This window comes from Nicotiana tabacum, chromosome 23 (genome assembly GCF_000715075.1).
Source record: "Nicotiana tabacum cultivar K326 chromosome 23, ASM71507v2, whole genome shotgun sequence".
In the NCBI taxonomy this organism is placed as follows: domain Eukaryota; kingdom Viridiplantae; phylum Streptophyta; class Magnoliopsida; order Solanales; family Solanaceae; genus Nicotiana; species Nicotiana tabacum.
The window spans coordinates 93,699,598-93,714,401 of NC_134102.1; the positions used below are offsets into that span (position 1 = coordinate 93,699,598).

The window sequence follows — 14,804 nt, forward strand, 5'->3', positions numbered from 1 at the left end:
GATTCAGGGCTCGTTGAACCTCGAATAAAAGACCCGACGCATCACTAGGGATAGCAGCATCCTCGATACCGGTAAACAAATCATAAAAGGGGTCCTCTCCCTCATGGGCCCCATTTACCTCGAGGGTCCCCAAAGCCCGGGCTTCCCGAATTGCCCCTTTGGAAAAAGCAGGGAGAGTAGGCGAGTCTCTAATTACTATTGCCCCAAGCGAGTCGCTCAGGGCATTCTCCTCAGTTTGAAGAGCTTCAAGGACGGACCCTTCAGATATACCCACCGTTTGTTGACTTATGTGGGAGGCATCCTCGATCTCCAACGACTTGGGGACTTTTCCCGAGTCTTTCTCCGATATCCCTTCAGTTCGAGACGGAGCCTCATCAACCGCCATCGACCCAGCTGCCTTTGGGGCATCGATGGTGTTCATCACTCGGGCCACCAGTATGGACCCATCATTTTATTCTTCTTCTTCTTCGTCTTCATCCCTTAGACGCCGAATTGATTCTTCAGTCAAATGGATGGTATTCTTCCTCGGCTTATGAGCTATCCTTGTCTTATGTTTTGGATCCTCGGAAGTAGAATCCCTTTTTATCTTGTTGTCCTTCGCCGGTTTCGGAACCGAGGCCGAAGTCTCTTCCTCGCCAGATGGGGGCCTCAAAACCACATATTTGCCCAAGCCTACACAAGAAAATTGGTTAAGTATAAAAAAGACATTTTGTTCGAATCATCGAAGGCATGGGAAAGAGAATTACCATGAGTTTTAGCCTCCCATCGACCCTTTGATAAGTCGCACCATGAACGCTCGACATATGTGGAGGTCGAAGCTAGGTCCCGTACCCAGGTCTCAAGTTTAGGAATAGCACTGGGCATCCAAGAAACCGCTACATCACGGAAAAGGATATCGGTGAGAAAGAAATGAAGGAGCAAAACAATAGGACGTAACAATAGAATTATACTTACGCTTCATGTTCCATTCCTCGGGAAATGGCATCTTCTCGGCCGGGATTAGGTCGGAAGTCTTCACTCGAACGAACCTGCCCATCCAGCCTCGGTCCTTGTCCTTGTCTATGCTCGAGAACAACACTTTGTTACCCCGACACTGGAGTTTTATTAACCCACCTCGATAGAGGCGGGGGCTGTACAATCTAATGAGGTGGTCGAGGGTGAAAGTCATCCCTTCAACTTTGTTCACAAAGAAGCGGATCATAATAATGATCCGCCAAAAAGAAGGATGGATTTGGCCTAGGGTTATTTGGTATTAGAGGCAAAAATCGATGACAACTGGGTCGAGTGGGCCCAACGTGAAAGGGTAAGTATAAACACTTAAAAACCCTTTCACATGAGTAGTAATATCATCTTTGGGAGCCGGGATTATCACTTCTTTGTTCTCCCAGTTGCAATCTTTCCTCAACTGTTTAAGATGTCCCTCGGTTATCGAGAACATATACCTCGATATTGGCTTGCATCGACCGAAAACCGGTGAGGCTTTATCGATCTTAAAATCAGAGGTAAGAACACCCCCCCTCCACGAGAACACACTCCTCAGGTCGTGGCTCCACCGGTGTTTTATCGCCGGCGGGCCGCGAAGAAGAAACTTTTTCTTTTTGAGGAACGATTTTTGACGTTTTCGCCATTTGAATTTGAAGATTGAAGATAGAGGAAGATGACAAGATTTGGTGTTCTGAAGAGGAATTTTGCAGTGAAAATTACAGATTTACAGATGACGAACTCAGAAGATGTGAAAAAGAACTTAGAAGATTTGGAAATTGGAGATGTAAAAGTAAAAAATGGTAAAAAGAGGAGCTATTTATAGGATTGGCAATGACGGTTCAATATCAGCAATGGCCGATCATCGTCTGACATGCATTTAATACCTTGGTAACTGAACCGACGGGACATCTATCACGTACGTCATGGTCGGGCTTGTCACACCTCCTTTTTTCCGAGGGGATAAAGGATAGGGAGTTTTTTCAATTTAAGTGACATTATTCGAAATGGGATTATTTATTTATTCAGAGTCGCCACTTGGAATAATTTATGGTGTCCCAAGTCACCGATTTATTTTAGAATCCCAAATCGAGGAAAATTGACTCTTATTTATGGTCTGCGAACACAGAAGACCGGGTAAGGAATTCTGTTAACCCGAGAGAAGATGTGAGGCACTCCCGAGTTCCGTGGTTTTAGCACGGTCGCTCAACTATTAATAATTGGCCTAGTTATCTGATTTAATACATGTTTTAAACCTATATGTGCATTTTTATTCCTTTTACCGCTCAACATTACTGCATTTTAAACTATATGTGCATTGTCATACACTCATTGTTTATACACATTCAAATCGCGTCACGTGAAACGCACCCGCAATCTACAACGTGTTTAATTTTATTTATTATTGTTTGAAGTTGTGGTCGAGTCACGTGAAACGCACACTCGAATTAGGGATTACGTATCGTGACCATGACACGGGAACCGTACCCACAGTCACGATAATTTATTATTAATCGCGCCTAAAGCAAGCTACGATGTTCGAATATTATTCAATTACTAATTTTGAGATTATTGTAAGGTCATGAGGTATGTAATTATTTGTGAAAGAATTGGATTTATTATTTATAGAAAAGTGGGCTAGTTTAGAGAAAGATGGGTCAACTATGTTATTTATTACTTTGGGCCTGATGAGACTAAATCTTTTGGCCCAAAATCTTTTCTTCTCCAATAGCCCAAAAACCAATTTCCTTAGAAACAAATCGTGGCCCAAGCAAATTATCCAACCCATTATCCTATATTCTGTACATTTCTTAAACAAAACTAATGACACCACAATCTCATGAACAAAATTAGTAAACAAGCCAAATTACAGTGATTCAATAGACCCTTTATCCGGCTAAATCAACTCAAAACAAAAACTTTGCAACTCTAAAATTAACATCATGGTCCAATAAACATATGAACAAGGAAACAATCAGATTCAAATGATTCAAATATCAATAGAGTGAACTACTACTTCATGCTATCCAATAATCACACCAATAGACAAGAAGGTAAATGGACAATTATAATCAGTGAAGAAAGGAAAATAACGGACCTTTGATATAAATTAACATAGTTGAAATTACAAGAGCGCTAAACAATACGACGAGTGTTGACTGGAGCTTTTACCTGCCACGAAACTTCGAACAAAAAATCGCGACTTGCAACCCCGATCGACCTTGCAAGACCGGTGATTTAGTGGTTTATTTTTGTTGGGTTTAAAGCTTTTTTTTGCGAAGGTGATTTTGCTGGATTTTTCGAAAGAGAGACGAAGAAAGAATGACACGAGTAGAAATTTCCTTATCCTAAAAGAAGAAAATAAATTTCTCTCAATTCCTTCCTCCCTATTTTTTTTTCTCTTTCCATCCTCACATTTCTCTTCTGTTTATAGAAAAATAAATTTCGAAATTTTTCAGATTTGTTTTTATATTATTTTTTAATTAAAAAATAATCCCACTTTACATTTTTCTTCTTTTTTTAAAAAACAATAATTCCCCACTTTCCTTTACTTTTATTTTTTAATTTCTCACCTTTTTTACTTTTATTATATTTAAATTCCCACTTTTTTTACTTTTCTTTTTTTATTTCCCCCTTATTTTACTTTTCTTTTTTTTAATTTCCATTTTTTACTTTTTTTTTTAAACCATTCAGCTACATTTACTTTTATTTTTTAATTCCAACTTTCTTTTACTTTTCATTTTTTAAATTTCCACATTCTTTTACTTTTATTTTTTTAATTTTTCACTTTCTTTTACTTTTTTATTAAATAATTTCCACCTACTTTTACTTTTATTTTTTAATTTTATATTTCTACTTTTACTATTTTTTAATTCCCATCCAAAATTTAAAAAAATAAATAAATAAATAATAATAATAATAAATTTATTTATTTTCGGTTTTTTAATTCATTTTATTTAAAAATAAAGATAAAATAAAAATAAAAATAATACTAATAGTAATAATTCACCTTTTAAATTATTATTAATATTTACCCTATATAAATAAAATGTAACAAAGCTAAAAAATATATATATATTAAATTTCTAAAACTATTTACATAGTAGAAGGTGATAAAAATTCAAATATAGTCAAAAATTAGGTGCTCACAGCTGCCCCTCTTTGCTTGGAAACATGAAAAAATTTTAGGCAAAGACTAGGTGAGCCATGTGACTAATTTTCGACCAAACTATTATTCAAAAGGAAAAGAAATAAAAGATAGGGTGCAACCGAGTCCTGGTTTTGGACAGCCTACATATCCCGGGTTATAGGGGAATCAGGTCGCGTGTAGTTCAAGGAGAATGGTGGAATGTTGAGTTGAGGAGTCGGGTGAGGTTCCGTCGAGGCTCCGGTCCACTGTCCTGCTATTATATCAAAACAATAAAAATAAAAAAGAAACTAAACAAGCCTATGAGCTATGAGTTACAAGATTCCTATCTATGAGTCTTCTGAAACTTGATCTTGAGTCTTGACTGGTTCTTCATGCAAACCCTGATCTAAACCTTGATGCTCACTAGCTGTGGGTTCCAGTTCATTGTTCTATAGCTTCTTCTAATCAAACCGGGACTCCAATGCTTGTGGCTTCAGTCATGTCTTGAGCATTCCACATCTTTTCAACTGATGTTGCATTTTGGATTCACTTATTTTTTTTTCTTTTCTTTTATTCTAAATTGAGACTTCTTCTTTTGGTCATCTCGAACCATGTTCCTCGAGGTAAAACCTACTCAGACACCAAAACAAACAAAGGAACGAAATTTTCTGCCCCAGTTTGCATTGGAAAAATTTCATGAGTTATTGTAACAAAATTCTAATTTACTTATTTATTGAAAGCAATAAAAGGTCGAGAGTGGTGTACCCCAAAAAAGTCCTTTTTTGGATGGTGTTCCTTTATTGTCAAAAGTATGTCTCAACTAAGGATTGGTGTACCTTATGTTGGGAAAATGCAGCCAGGGAATGGGATACCCTATATTGGCAAATATATCAGGGAGTGGTGTACCCTGCATTTAAGATCAAATCAACTAGGGAGTGGAGACCCTATGTTGGAAAGGAGACTAGGGAGTGGAGATGTTATGTCTAAAATAAAAATCAACTAGGGAGTGGAGACCCTATGTTGGAAAGGAGACCAGGGAGTGGAGACCCTATGTCTAAAATAACATCAACTAGGGAGTGGAGACCCTATGTTAGAAAGGAGACTAGGGAGTGGATACCCTATATTTAAAATAACATCAACTAGGGAGTGGATACCCTATGTTGGAAAAGAGACTAGGGAGTAGAGACCCTATGTCTAAAATAACATCAACTAGGGAGTGGAGACCCTATGTTGGAAAAGAAACTAGGGAGTAGAGACCCTATGTCTAAAATAACATCAACTAGGGAGTGGAGACCCTATATTGGAAACATGACTAGGGAGTGGAGACCCTATGTCTAAAATAACTTCAACTAAGGAGTGGAGATCCTATGTTGGAAAAAAGACTATAGTGGAGACCCTATGTCTAAAATAACATCAACTAGAGAGTGGAGACCCTATGTTGGAAAAACGACTAGGGAGTGGATACCCTATATCTAAAATAACATCAACTAGGGAGTGGAGACCCTATGTTGGAAAAGAGACTAGGGAGTGGAGACCCTATGTCTAAAATAACATCAACTAGGGAATGAAGACCCTTTGTTGGAAAAGAGACTAGGGAGTAGAGACCCTATGTCTAAAATAACATCAACTAGGGAGTGGAGACCCTATGTTGGAAAAGAGACTAGGGAGTGGAGACCCTATGTCCAAAATAACATCAACTAGGGAGTGGAGACCCTATGTTGGAAAAGAGACTAGGGAGTGGAGACCCTATGTCTAAAATAATTATCAACTAGGGATTAGAGACCCTATGTTGGAAAAGTGACTAGGGAGTGGAGACCCTATGTCCAAAAATCATCAACTAGGGAGTGGAGAACCTATGTTGGAAAAGAGACTAGGGAGTAGAGACCCTATGTCCAAAAATCATCAACTAGGGAGTGGAGACCCTCTGTTGGAAAGTGACTAGGGAGTGGAGACCCTATGTCTAAAAATCATCAACTAGGGAGTGGAGACCCTATGTTGGAAACGTGACTAGGGAGTGGAGACCCTATGTCTAAATATATCAACTAGGGAGTGGATACCCTATGTTGAAAGAAGCGACTAGGGAGTGAAGACCCTATGTCTAAAATAATCATCAACTAGGGAGTGGAGACCCTATGTTGTAAAATCAGACTAGGGAGTGGAGACCCTATACTACCGTGATTTTGAACCTTTTTTTTTTCAACATCATTTTTTTCTTTTTTATTTCAGATAATGAGTAAATGCGGGAAAGAAGTTTTGGAGGAGACTTCCCTTTTGGAGTAGTTGCGGGAAAGAAGTTTTGGAGGAGACTTCCCTTTTGGAGTAGTTGCTGCAAAACTGTTTCTAGCCTTTGCGCAATTTCATTTTGGTTGCACATGCTTCTTGCAAGGTTGCTTTTGGATTGCACCTGTTTCCTATTTTTTCAAACAAAGAATAATCTGTCAGTTTGAAATGGTGGTTGGTTTTGTGGCCTTGATTGTTTCAGTCACTTGGTCTCGGCCCTTTCAGTTGCAACTGGTTATTTCCTGAATATCGATTGCATTTCTAAACTCGGAGAACCTCTAGCTTTTTCGGACTTTGCCATGATGGTTAGTCACGTGGGACTTAACCTTATCAACTTTTATTTTGCCCTTGTGGGCATTTGACTTTGAATTTCCTCTTTCAACAGTTTTTGATTTCGAAATATCGGCCAACATGGCTAGTTGGAGTCGACTTGATGCCCTTGCCGAGATTGGGTGCCTTTTCTTTTGCATACTGGCTTGTATCAAGTGAGAACCCTGTAAATCAATCCTTCCTTCCCTTATTTGTCTTAGTTTTGGAACAGAGTTAAACCAAAAAGGATTCAAAGAAAAGCAAACAATGGAATGGACAAATGAATTTAGACAAGAGGTATCCCTTTCGGGGAAAAGAAAGGACTTATCTGGAGTGTATACGGACTTCAATGAACATGACATGCCTCTTGAACTAGATGCCTGATCTGTGTAAACCGTTCAACTCTCAGAAATTCATCACAACTCTTGCCTTGAGACTGAGAAACTTTGCCCAGGACTGTGTCGATGCCAGTGACTATGAGGATCCTCTTTTCGATCAGTGGCGCCCTTTGCGGGTTTTCACCAGCTGGCCTCTCTCATTTCTCTTCTCAACATTGCCTTATAGTGCTCTTTGTGAGTTTTCACTAACAAGACTCTCATTTTCAAATTTCTCTGCTTACCATCGCCTTATGGTGCCCGTGAGGTTTTCACCGATAAGACTCTCTCATTTTATTTCTCTCATTTTGTTGTATCAGATCCGAGTAACTGTATCCTCCCATTTTGAATCTCTTTGCCGATTGATCGGAAGGACTTGAAAAGGATTTGGGTAAAAAGGATTTGGATTGAATTACAACTTTGGAACCTTTCAGACAAAACCATCGCCAAACCATTATAATATCTGCCCCAGTTTCACTTTTGGGAGAATTTAGGTTTTTGTTTTGGTGTGACTAAACCCCAGAGAGAGGCTGCCTACGTATCCTTTCGGAATCAAGTCAAACGTAGTTCAAGGAACTTTGTTTTTTATTTTTTTATTTTTATTTTTTTGATTTTTTTATCTTTTTCTTTTTTTTCCTTTTCCGTAGTAACTTCCAGGTTCCAAAGAGGGTTATCAAAGAAAATAAAAAGGGTCATACATAATACCTCTTGACCGCATCTGCATTGACAGCTGTTTTGGGGTCATTTCCTTGAATGTCTCCCAAGTACAACGCTCCTTTCGGCAACAGTTTTCTTATAATGTATGGACCTTTCCAATTTGGAGCAAATTTTCCTTTTTCTTCCTCATGATGTGGGAGAATACGTCTCAGAACGAGTTGCCCCACTTTGAATTTCCTGGGCCGTACTTTCTTATTGTAGGCACGGGCCATTCTTTGTTGGTACAACTGCCCGTGGCAAACTACGGCCATTCTCTTTTCATCAATCATAGTTAATTTTTCCAACTGAGCTTTGACCCATTCATCATCCTCGATCTCGGCTTCAACAATGATTCGAAGAGAGGGAATTTCAACTTCTGCAGGTATTACGGCTTCAGTGCCATAAACCAATAAGTAAGGCGTAGTCCCAACTGATGTGCGCACGGTTGTGCGATATCCCAATAATGCGAAAGGCAGCTTTTCATGCCACTGTCTAGAACTTTGAATTATTTTCCTTAGGATCTTCTTGATATTCTTGTTTGTAGCTTCAACAACGCCATTAACTTTGGGCCGATAAGGGGTAGAATTATGATGCGTAATCTTAAATTGTTCACATACCTCCCTCATCAAGTGGCTGTTCAGATTTGCAGCATTGTCTGTAATGATAGTTTTAGAAATACCAAAACGACAAATAATATTGGAATGCACGAAGTCCACCACCGCTTTCTTGGTGACGGTTTTGAAAGTGACTGCTTCAACCCACTTTGTGAAATAATCAATGGCAACCAAGATGAATCTGTGCCTATTTGAAGCTTTCGGCTTGATTGGCCCCATGACATCCATACCCCAGGCAACGAACGGCCAAGGTGCTAGCATAGGATGCAACTTTGAAGGCGATGCATGAATCAGGTCACTGTGTATCTGAAACTGATGACATTTTCGGACAAAATTGAAGCAATCCTTTTCCATGATTATCCAGTAATAACCTGCCCGAAGGATTTTCTTTGGAAGGACATATCCGTTCATGTGAGTTCCACATACTCCCGAATGCACTTCGTTCATGATCTTTTTAGCTTCTAGGGCATCTACACACCTCAAAAGATTCAGAGCTGGAGTTCTTTTGTATAAGATTTCTCCGCTCAAGAAGAAAGAACTGGCAAGCCTTCTAATGGTTCTCTTTTGGTCTCCACTAGCCTGCTCGGTATATTTCTTTGTTTTCAAAAACCTTTTGATATCATGATACCATGGTTGAACATCTGGTTCTATTTCAATTGTATTACAATAATCATGCCTTTCTTGAATTTGTATTTCCAGCGGGTTAATATGGACATTGCCCGGATACGGCAGCATTGAGGCCAAAGTAGCTAATGCATCAGCTAACTCGTAGTGGACTCGAGGATAATACCTGAACTCGACGGACTTGAATCTTTTGCTAAGATATTCCACATGTTGCCTATATGGGATAAGCTTGATATCTCGAATTTCCCATTCACCTGTGGCTTGCCGAATGATCAAATATGAATCTCCCATGACTAACAATTCTTCCACATCCATATCAACTGTCATATTCATGCCCATAATGCAAGCTTCATACTCAGCGGTGTTGTTGGTTCAGAAGAACCGAAGCTGGGCTGTGGACAGATAGTGCTGACCGGTGGGCGAAACCAAAATTGCCCCAATCCCGACACCTTTTGCATTTACAGCTCCATCAAAGAACATTTTCCAAGCATTGGTGTCTTCTAGAATTACTTCAACTGAATTTACTTCCTCGTCTGGAAAGTAAGTACTTAGGGGTTGGTATTCATCATCAACCGGGTTCTCAGCTAAATGATCCACCAAGGCTTGAGCTTTCATCGATGTACGGGTGACATAGACAATGTCAAACTCAGTGAGCAGGATTTGCCATTTTGCTAACCTTCCCGTGGGCATTGGTTTCTGGAATATGTACTTCAGAGGATCCATTCTAGTTATGAGATATGTGGTATAGGCCAAAATATAATGTCTGTGCTTCTGGGCGACCCAAGTTAGGGCGCAACAAGTTCTTTCCAACAAAGTATACTTGGCTTCATAAATGGTAAACTTCTTGCACAAGTAGTATATGGCCTTCTCTGTCTTCCCGGTCATATCATGTTACCCCAGGACACAGCCAAAGGAATTTTTCAAGATTGTCACATACAAGAACAAAGGTCTTCCTGGCTCGGGTGGAACCAACACTGCCGGATTTGACAGATATTCTTTGATCTTATCAAAAGCCTCTTGACATTCATCTGTCCATTTGATCACTGCATCTTTCTTCAGCAACTTAAATATGGGCTCACACGTGGTAGTAAGCTGAGCAATGAACCTGCTGATGTAATTCAATCTCCCTAGCAGACTCATGACCTCTTTCTTGGTTCTCGGAGGTGGCAAATCCCGAATAGACTTTATCTTTGTCGGATCTAACTCAATACCCCTCCGGCTGACTATAAACCCCAGAAGTTTCCCAGATGGAACTCCGAATGCACATTTGGCTAGATTCAATTTCAAGTCATACCTGTGCAGACGCTCAAAGAACTTTCTCAGATCTCACACATGGCCTTCTTTTGTTCTGGATTTAATGATCACATCATCCACATAGACCTCAATTTACCGGTGCATCATGTCATGGAAGATGGCAGTCATGGCTCTCATGTAAGTTGCCCCGGCATTTTTCAAACTGAATGGCATGACTCTATAATAATAAGTGCCCCACGGCGTGGTGAAAGCCGTCTTTTCTGCGTCGTCCTCATCCATCAGAACCTGGTGGTACCCAGCATAACAATCCACGAAAGACTGTATCTCATGTTTGGCACAGTTGTCAACAAGAATATGAATGTTTGGAAGTGGAAAGTTGTCCTTGGGACTTACTTTGTTCAAATCCCGATAATCAACACACACTCGGGCTTTCCTATCTTTTTTCGGCACTGGGACCACATTAGCCAACCACGTGGTGTATCGGACCACCCGAATTACACCAGCTTTTAATTGTTTGGTGACTTTTTCTTTGATCTTATCACTGATTTCTGTTTTAAACTTTCTTTGCTTTTGTTGTACGGGATGGGTAACCGGGATAAGTTGGCAATTTATGTACTACCAAATCAACGCTCAAACCTGGCATATCATCATAGGACCATGCAAACACATCCTTGAATTCAAACAAAAGTTGGATCAATGCATCCCTAGTTCTTTCATCGGCGTGAATGCTTATCATGGTTTCTCGGACCTCTTCTGGACTGCCCAAATTAACTAGCTCGGTTTCATTTAAGTTTGGCTTAGGCTTATTCTCAAATTGTTCCAATTCTCGATTTATTTCCCTAAAAGCCTCATCTTCATAATATTCTAGATCTTGATTCAATATTTCACAGTTAGACAACATTTTAGGATCTGGGCATGAAGTCTGCAAGCAAGTCATGTTATTTAAGTCTACATTATTAGAACTGAAAAGGAAAAGATAAGAAAAATAGCAAAATTAGAATAAAGAAAAAGGAAACATCCATTGATGATGAAATATTGATTTGATTTCATTTCATTGAAGATAAGAGGGTTTACATCGAAATCAAAAGACAATAAAATAAAAATATTCGAGTTACACCCTGAAATAACTCGTAATGTAGAAAAGATGGCACGACTGTACTACCGAGATTCCCGCCTGACAGGGAATGGGGTAGCTTTTCAATTCTGAAGCTTGGAATTTGGTCCCATGTATAACACATCATCAGTGCTCGTTCCTTCCCCCGGCTGGACCATGTGAGACTCATACAACATTTTTTTCATGGCTTCACAAATATCCTCAAACTCTTCGGTCGTGAAAGCCTTTTCTTATTCTTCTTCTACATATTTGGGATCAATAAATGACTTGGCGAGATGCGGAACGGGCTGAGGCAGGACCCACCCATTTTTCTTGCGCTCATCAGCCTATTTTCTATCGGCCTCTGTAGCTCGAAAACCTATGCCGAAGAACTTCTCATTGGCGGTTGAAGTAACGGGCTCTATGATGCCTTGTAGAGATACCCTGAGCCCCTTTCCGGGCTTGTACCCATGTTTAATCATTTCAGTGGCGACCATGACCGAGGCATTAGATAAGCAAGGTTGAGGGAACAGGGCCCCTTCTTCGCATTGGTCGGCGACCACAATTTCGAAGGCTTGGTAGACAATGTGCTCACTTCCTTCTCTAGCTTCGAGGCATGGGACTGAAGGGTCCCTGTAAATGGATTGTTCATCCTCCCCGTGGACAATAATTTCTTGGTTTTCATGTTCAAATTTGACCATTTGATGAAGAGTGGAGGGCACAGCTCCTGCAGCGTGAATCCATGGTCTTCCTAGGAGAAAATTATATGAAGTATCCATGTCAGGAACCTGAAAAGTTACTTCGAAATTCACAGGGCCAATGGTCAAAATCAGATCAATTTCCCCTACTGTGTCTCACTTGACACCATCAAAAGCGCGCACACAGACATTGTTTGGCAGAATTCTTTCTGTTCCAATTTTCATCCTCTAGAGCGTTGAGAGAGGGAAAATGTCGACCCCAGACCCTCCATCTAGCATGACTCTCTTCATATAATAACCTTCGCATTTGACAGTCAAGTGAAGGGATTTGTTGTGGGCAGCTCCCTCTTGGGGCAAATCATCACGGCTGAAGGAAATCCTATTAACTTCGAAGAATCTTTCAGCCATTCTCTCCAGTTGTTCAACTGAAGTTTCAACCGGGACATATGCCTCGTTCAATGTTTTCAGGAGTACCTTCTGATGTTCATCTGAGCTAAGAAAAGAGATAAAAGTGAAACCTAGGAAGGAGTCTTCCTGAGCTGGTCAATTATTTCATATTCCGAAGTTTTTATTTTTCGAAAAAACTCTTCTGCTTCCTCAGCGCTCACAGGCTTCTTAGGCGGAAACCGTTTATCCTTGCTCAGTTTTAACATTTTTTGCTCTTCTGGGTTGTGGTACTTCCTAGGTTGGTTCATTTCATTCACCTCTCCCATAATCCCTTTCCCCCTGTAAGTAACCACTGTTTTGCTATAATTTCAGGGGGACTGCAATGGGGTCTCTCATAGGGCTCTGTGGTGCGTAGCTAATAACCACGGGCTCAGTCAACCTTGGTGAAATTACCAGCACCCGCGCCACATAAGTCCTTTTTGGCACATACAACTTTGGCATATTTAGCGTGACTTTCCTCTGCTCAAATCTGTTGGGAGTGTTCAATATGAGTTGTTCTTTCCTTGGGGCCCTAGGAACATAGAGAATTGTGTCCTTAGCAGGTCCTGCCCCAGTATTTTTTTCCACAGCTTTTTCTGCAACTTGAGGAGTTGGAGTGATTTTCTTCTCATTTCTGGCTTGTTTCGCCGCTGCTTTAGGTCTTGCCTCTGAATCGGCAATGGCGATGATAGCTTTCAAAGCTGGATAAAACTCTTTATCATCACAAATCATTCCAATGACTGGCCCGTTGTTGTGAGCCAGTAATGGATTATTAGTCACATTAGGGACTTCCTCGTCCCTCAGCACCACTCGTTTTTGTTCTATCAAATTCTCAACGGCCCTCTTGAGAGTCCAACAATCCTCCATATCATGACCCTCTGCCCCTGAATGATAGGCACACCTGGTACCGGGCCGGTATGATGGAGATTTCGGATTTTGCCGGTTTGGAGGCACAAGTTGCAATAGACCCATCTGGACTAATTTTGGAAACAGGCTAGAGTAGGACTCACCAATAGGGGTGAAGTCGTTTCTCATAGGATGCTCACGGGAGCGTGTATTATATTGGTAATTGTTTTGTGGGGGACGGGGGTTATATGGAGCTTGGTAAGGATGGTTATTTCTAGGAGGTGGAGCTCGGTTTTGGTTGTAGTGTTGTAGTGGCCGTGTATAAGGTTGGGCATTCATCACCGCATAGAGAGGCGGTGACACGGCATATGCTGCATCTTGATGGGGTAGTTGTGTTGTGGGGTTCTGGAAGATAGGTAAGAATGATCGCGGGATCGACGGGGGCCTCTCAAACCTGAAGCCATCATGGCTCCTTCTTCCCTCTTCTTTCGATTTGCTAAACCTCCCAAGCCGTTCTGGATGGTTTGGGAGCTGGCTCTCAAAGCAGATTGACTTATGATTCGGCCAGTTTTTAGGCCATTTTCTACCATTTCTCCGATTTTTATAGCCTCTGCAAAAGGTTTGCCCATGGTAGACATCATGTTCTGAAAGTAATCGGCCTCTTGGGCCTGCAAGAAAACATTGAACATTTCTGTCCCATCCATAGGAGGTTTCAATCTGGCTACTTGCTCACGCCACTTGATAGCATATTTACGAAATCTTTCCGCAGTTTTCTTCTTAAAATTGGTCAGAGAATTCCTATCTGGGGCTATATCAACATTGTATTGAAATTGCCTGACAAAATCGCGGGCCAAGTCATCCCATATATGCCAATGGGAGATGTCTAGGTCTATGTACCATTCTGACGCAATTCCCGTCAAGCTCTCCCCGAAATAGGCCATCAAAAGTTCTTCTTTTCCACCTGCCCCTCTCAACTGATTGCAATATCTTTTCAAATGAGTGATCGGGTCTCCATGCCCATCGTACTTTTTGAATTTTGGCATTTTAAAGCCAATGGGCAAATGAACTCAAGGAAATATGCATAGATCGGAGAAGGAGACACTCATTTGGCCACTCAGGCCTTGCATGTTATTTAGACTTTGTTCGAGGCTATTCATCTTCCGAACCATCTCTTCTTGCTTGGGGTTTCTCATGGCTATTTCTTGTTCCATGATACTCAAACTGTGGGCGCTGAGGGTATGAGTTTGGGGTAACATGAGCGATGTCTAACTGAAATTGCGGGACTTGAAAAGTGAAAGCTGAAGGCTCGAAGCATGGCCTGGGCGCTGTTGGCTGTGCCGTAGTAGAGACTGGTGGTGCGGTAAATAATGTAGAAGGTACCCCTGAAAACGGTGCTTGGGGGCGAACCTCAGAAGGCATACAAGTGAAATTGGTTGATATAGTGGGGGTACCCAAATGGGATGAATGGGTTGGTTACGG

At 40.9% G+C, this 14,804-nt stretch overlaps 1 protein-coding gene across 1 annotated transcript; it reads right to left on the reverse strand.

The window, feature by feature from the left end:
* Positions 1-451: 451 nt before the first annotated feature.
* Positions 452-14,368, reverse strand: LOC142177273 (uncharacterized). Its single transcript, XM_075245745.1, has 6 exons — positions 13,780-14,368; positions 12,880-13,456; positions 12,639-12,779; positions 12,312-12,546; positions 11,735-12,143; positions 452-672 (listed from the first exon to the last, which is right to left on the reverse strand). Exons 1-6 carry the CDS (start codon positions 14,366-14,368, stop codon positions 452-454), a joined length of 2,172 nt encoding a protein of 723 aa, XP_075101846.1.
* Positions 14,369-14,804: the final 436 nt, after the last annotated feature.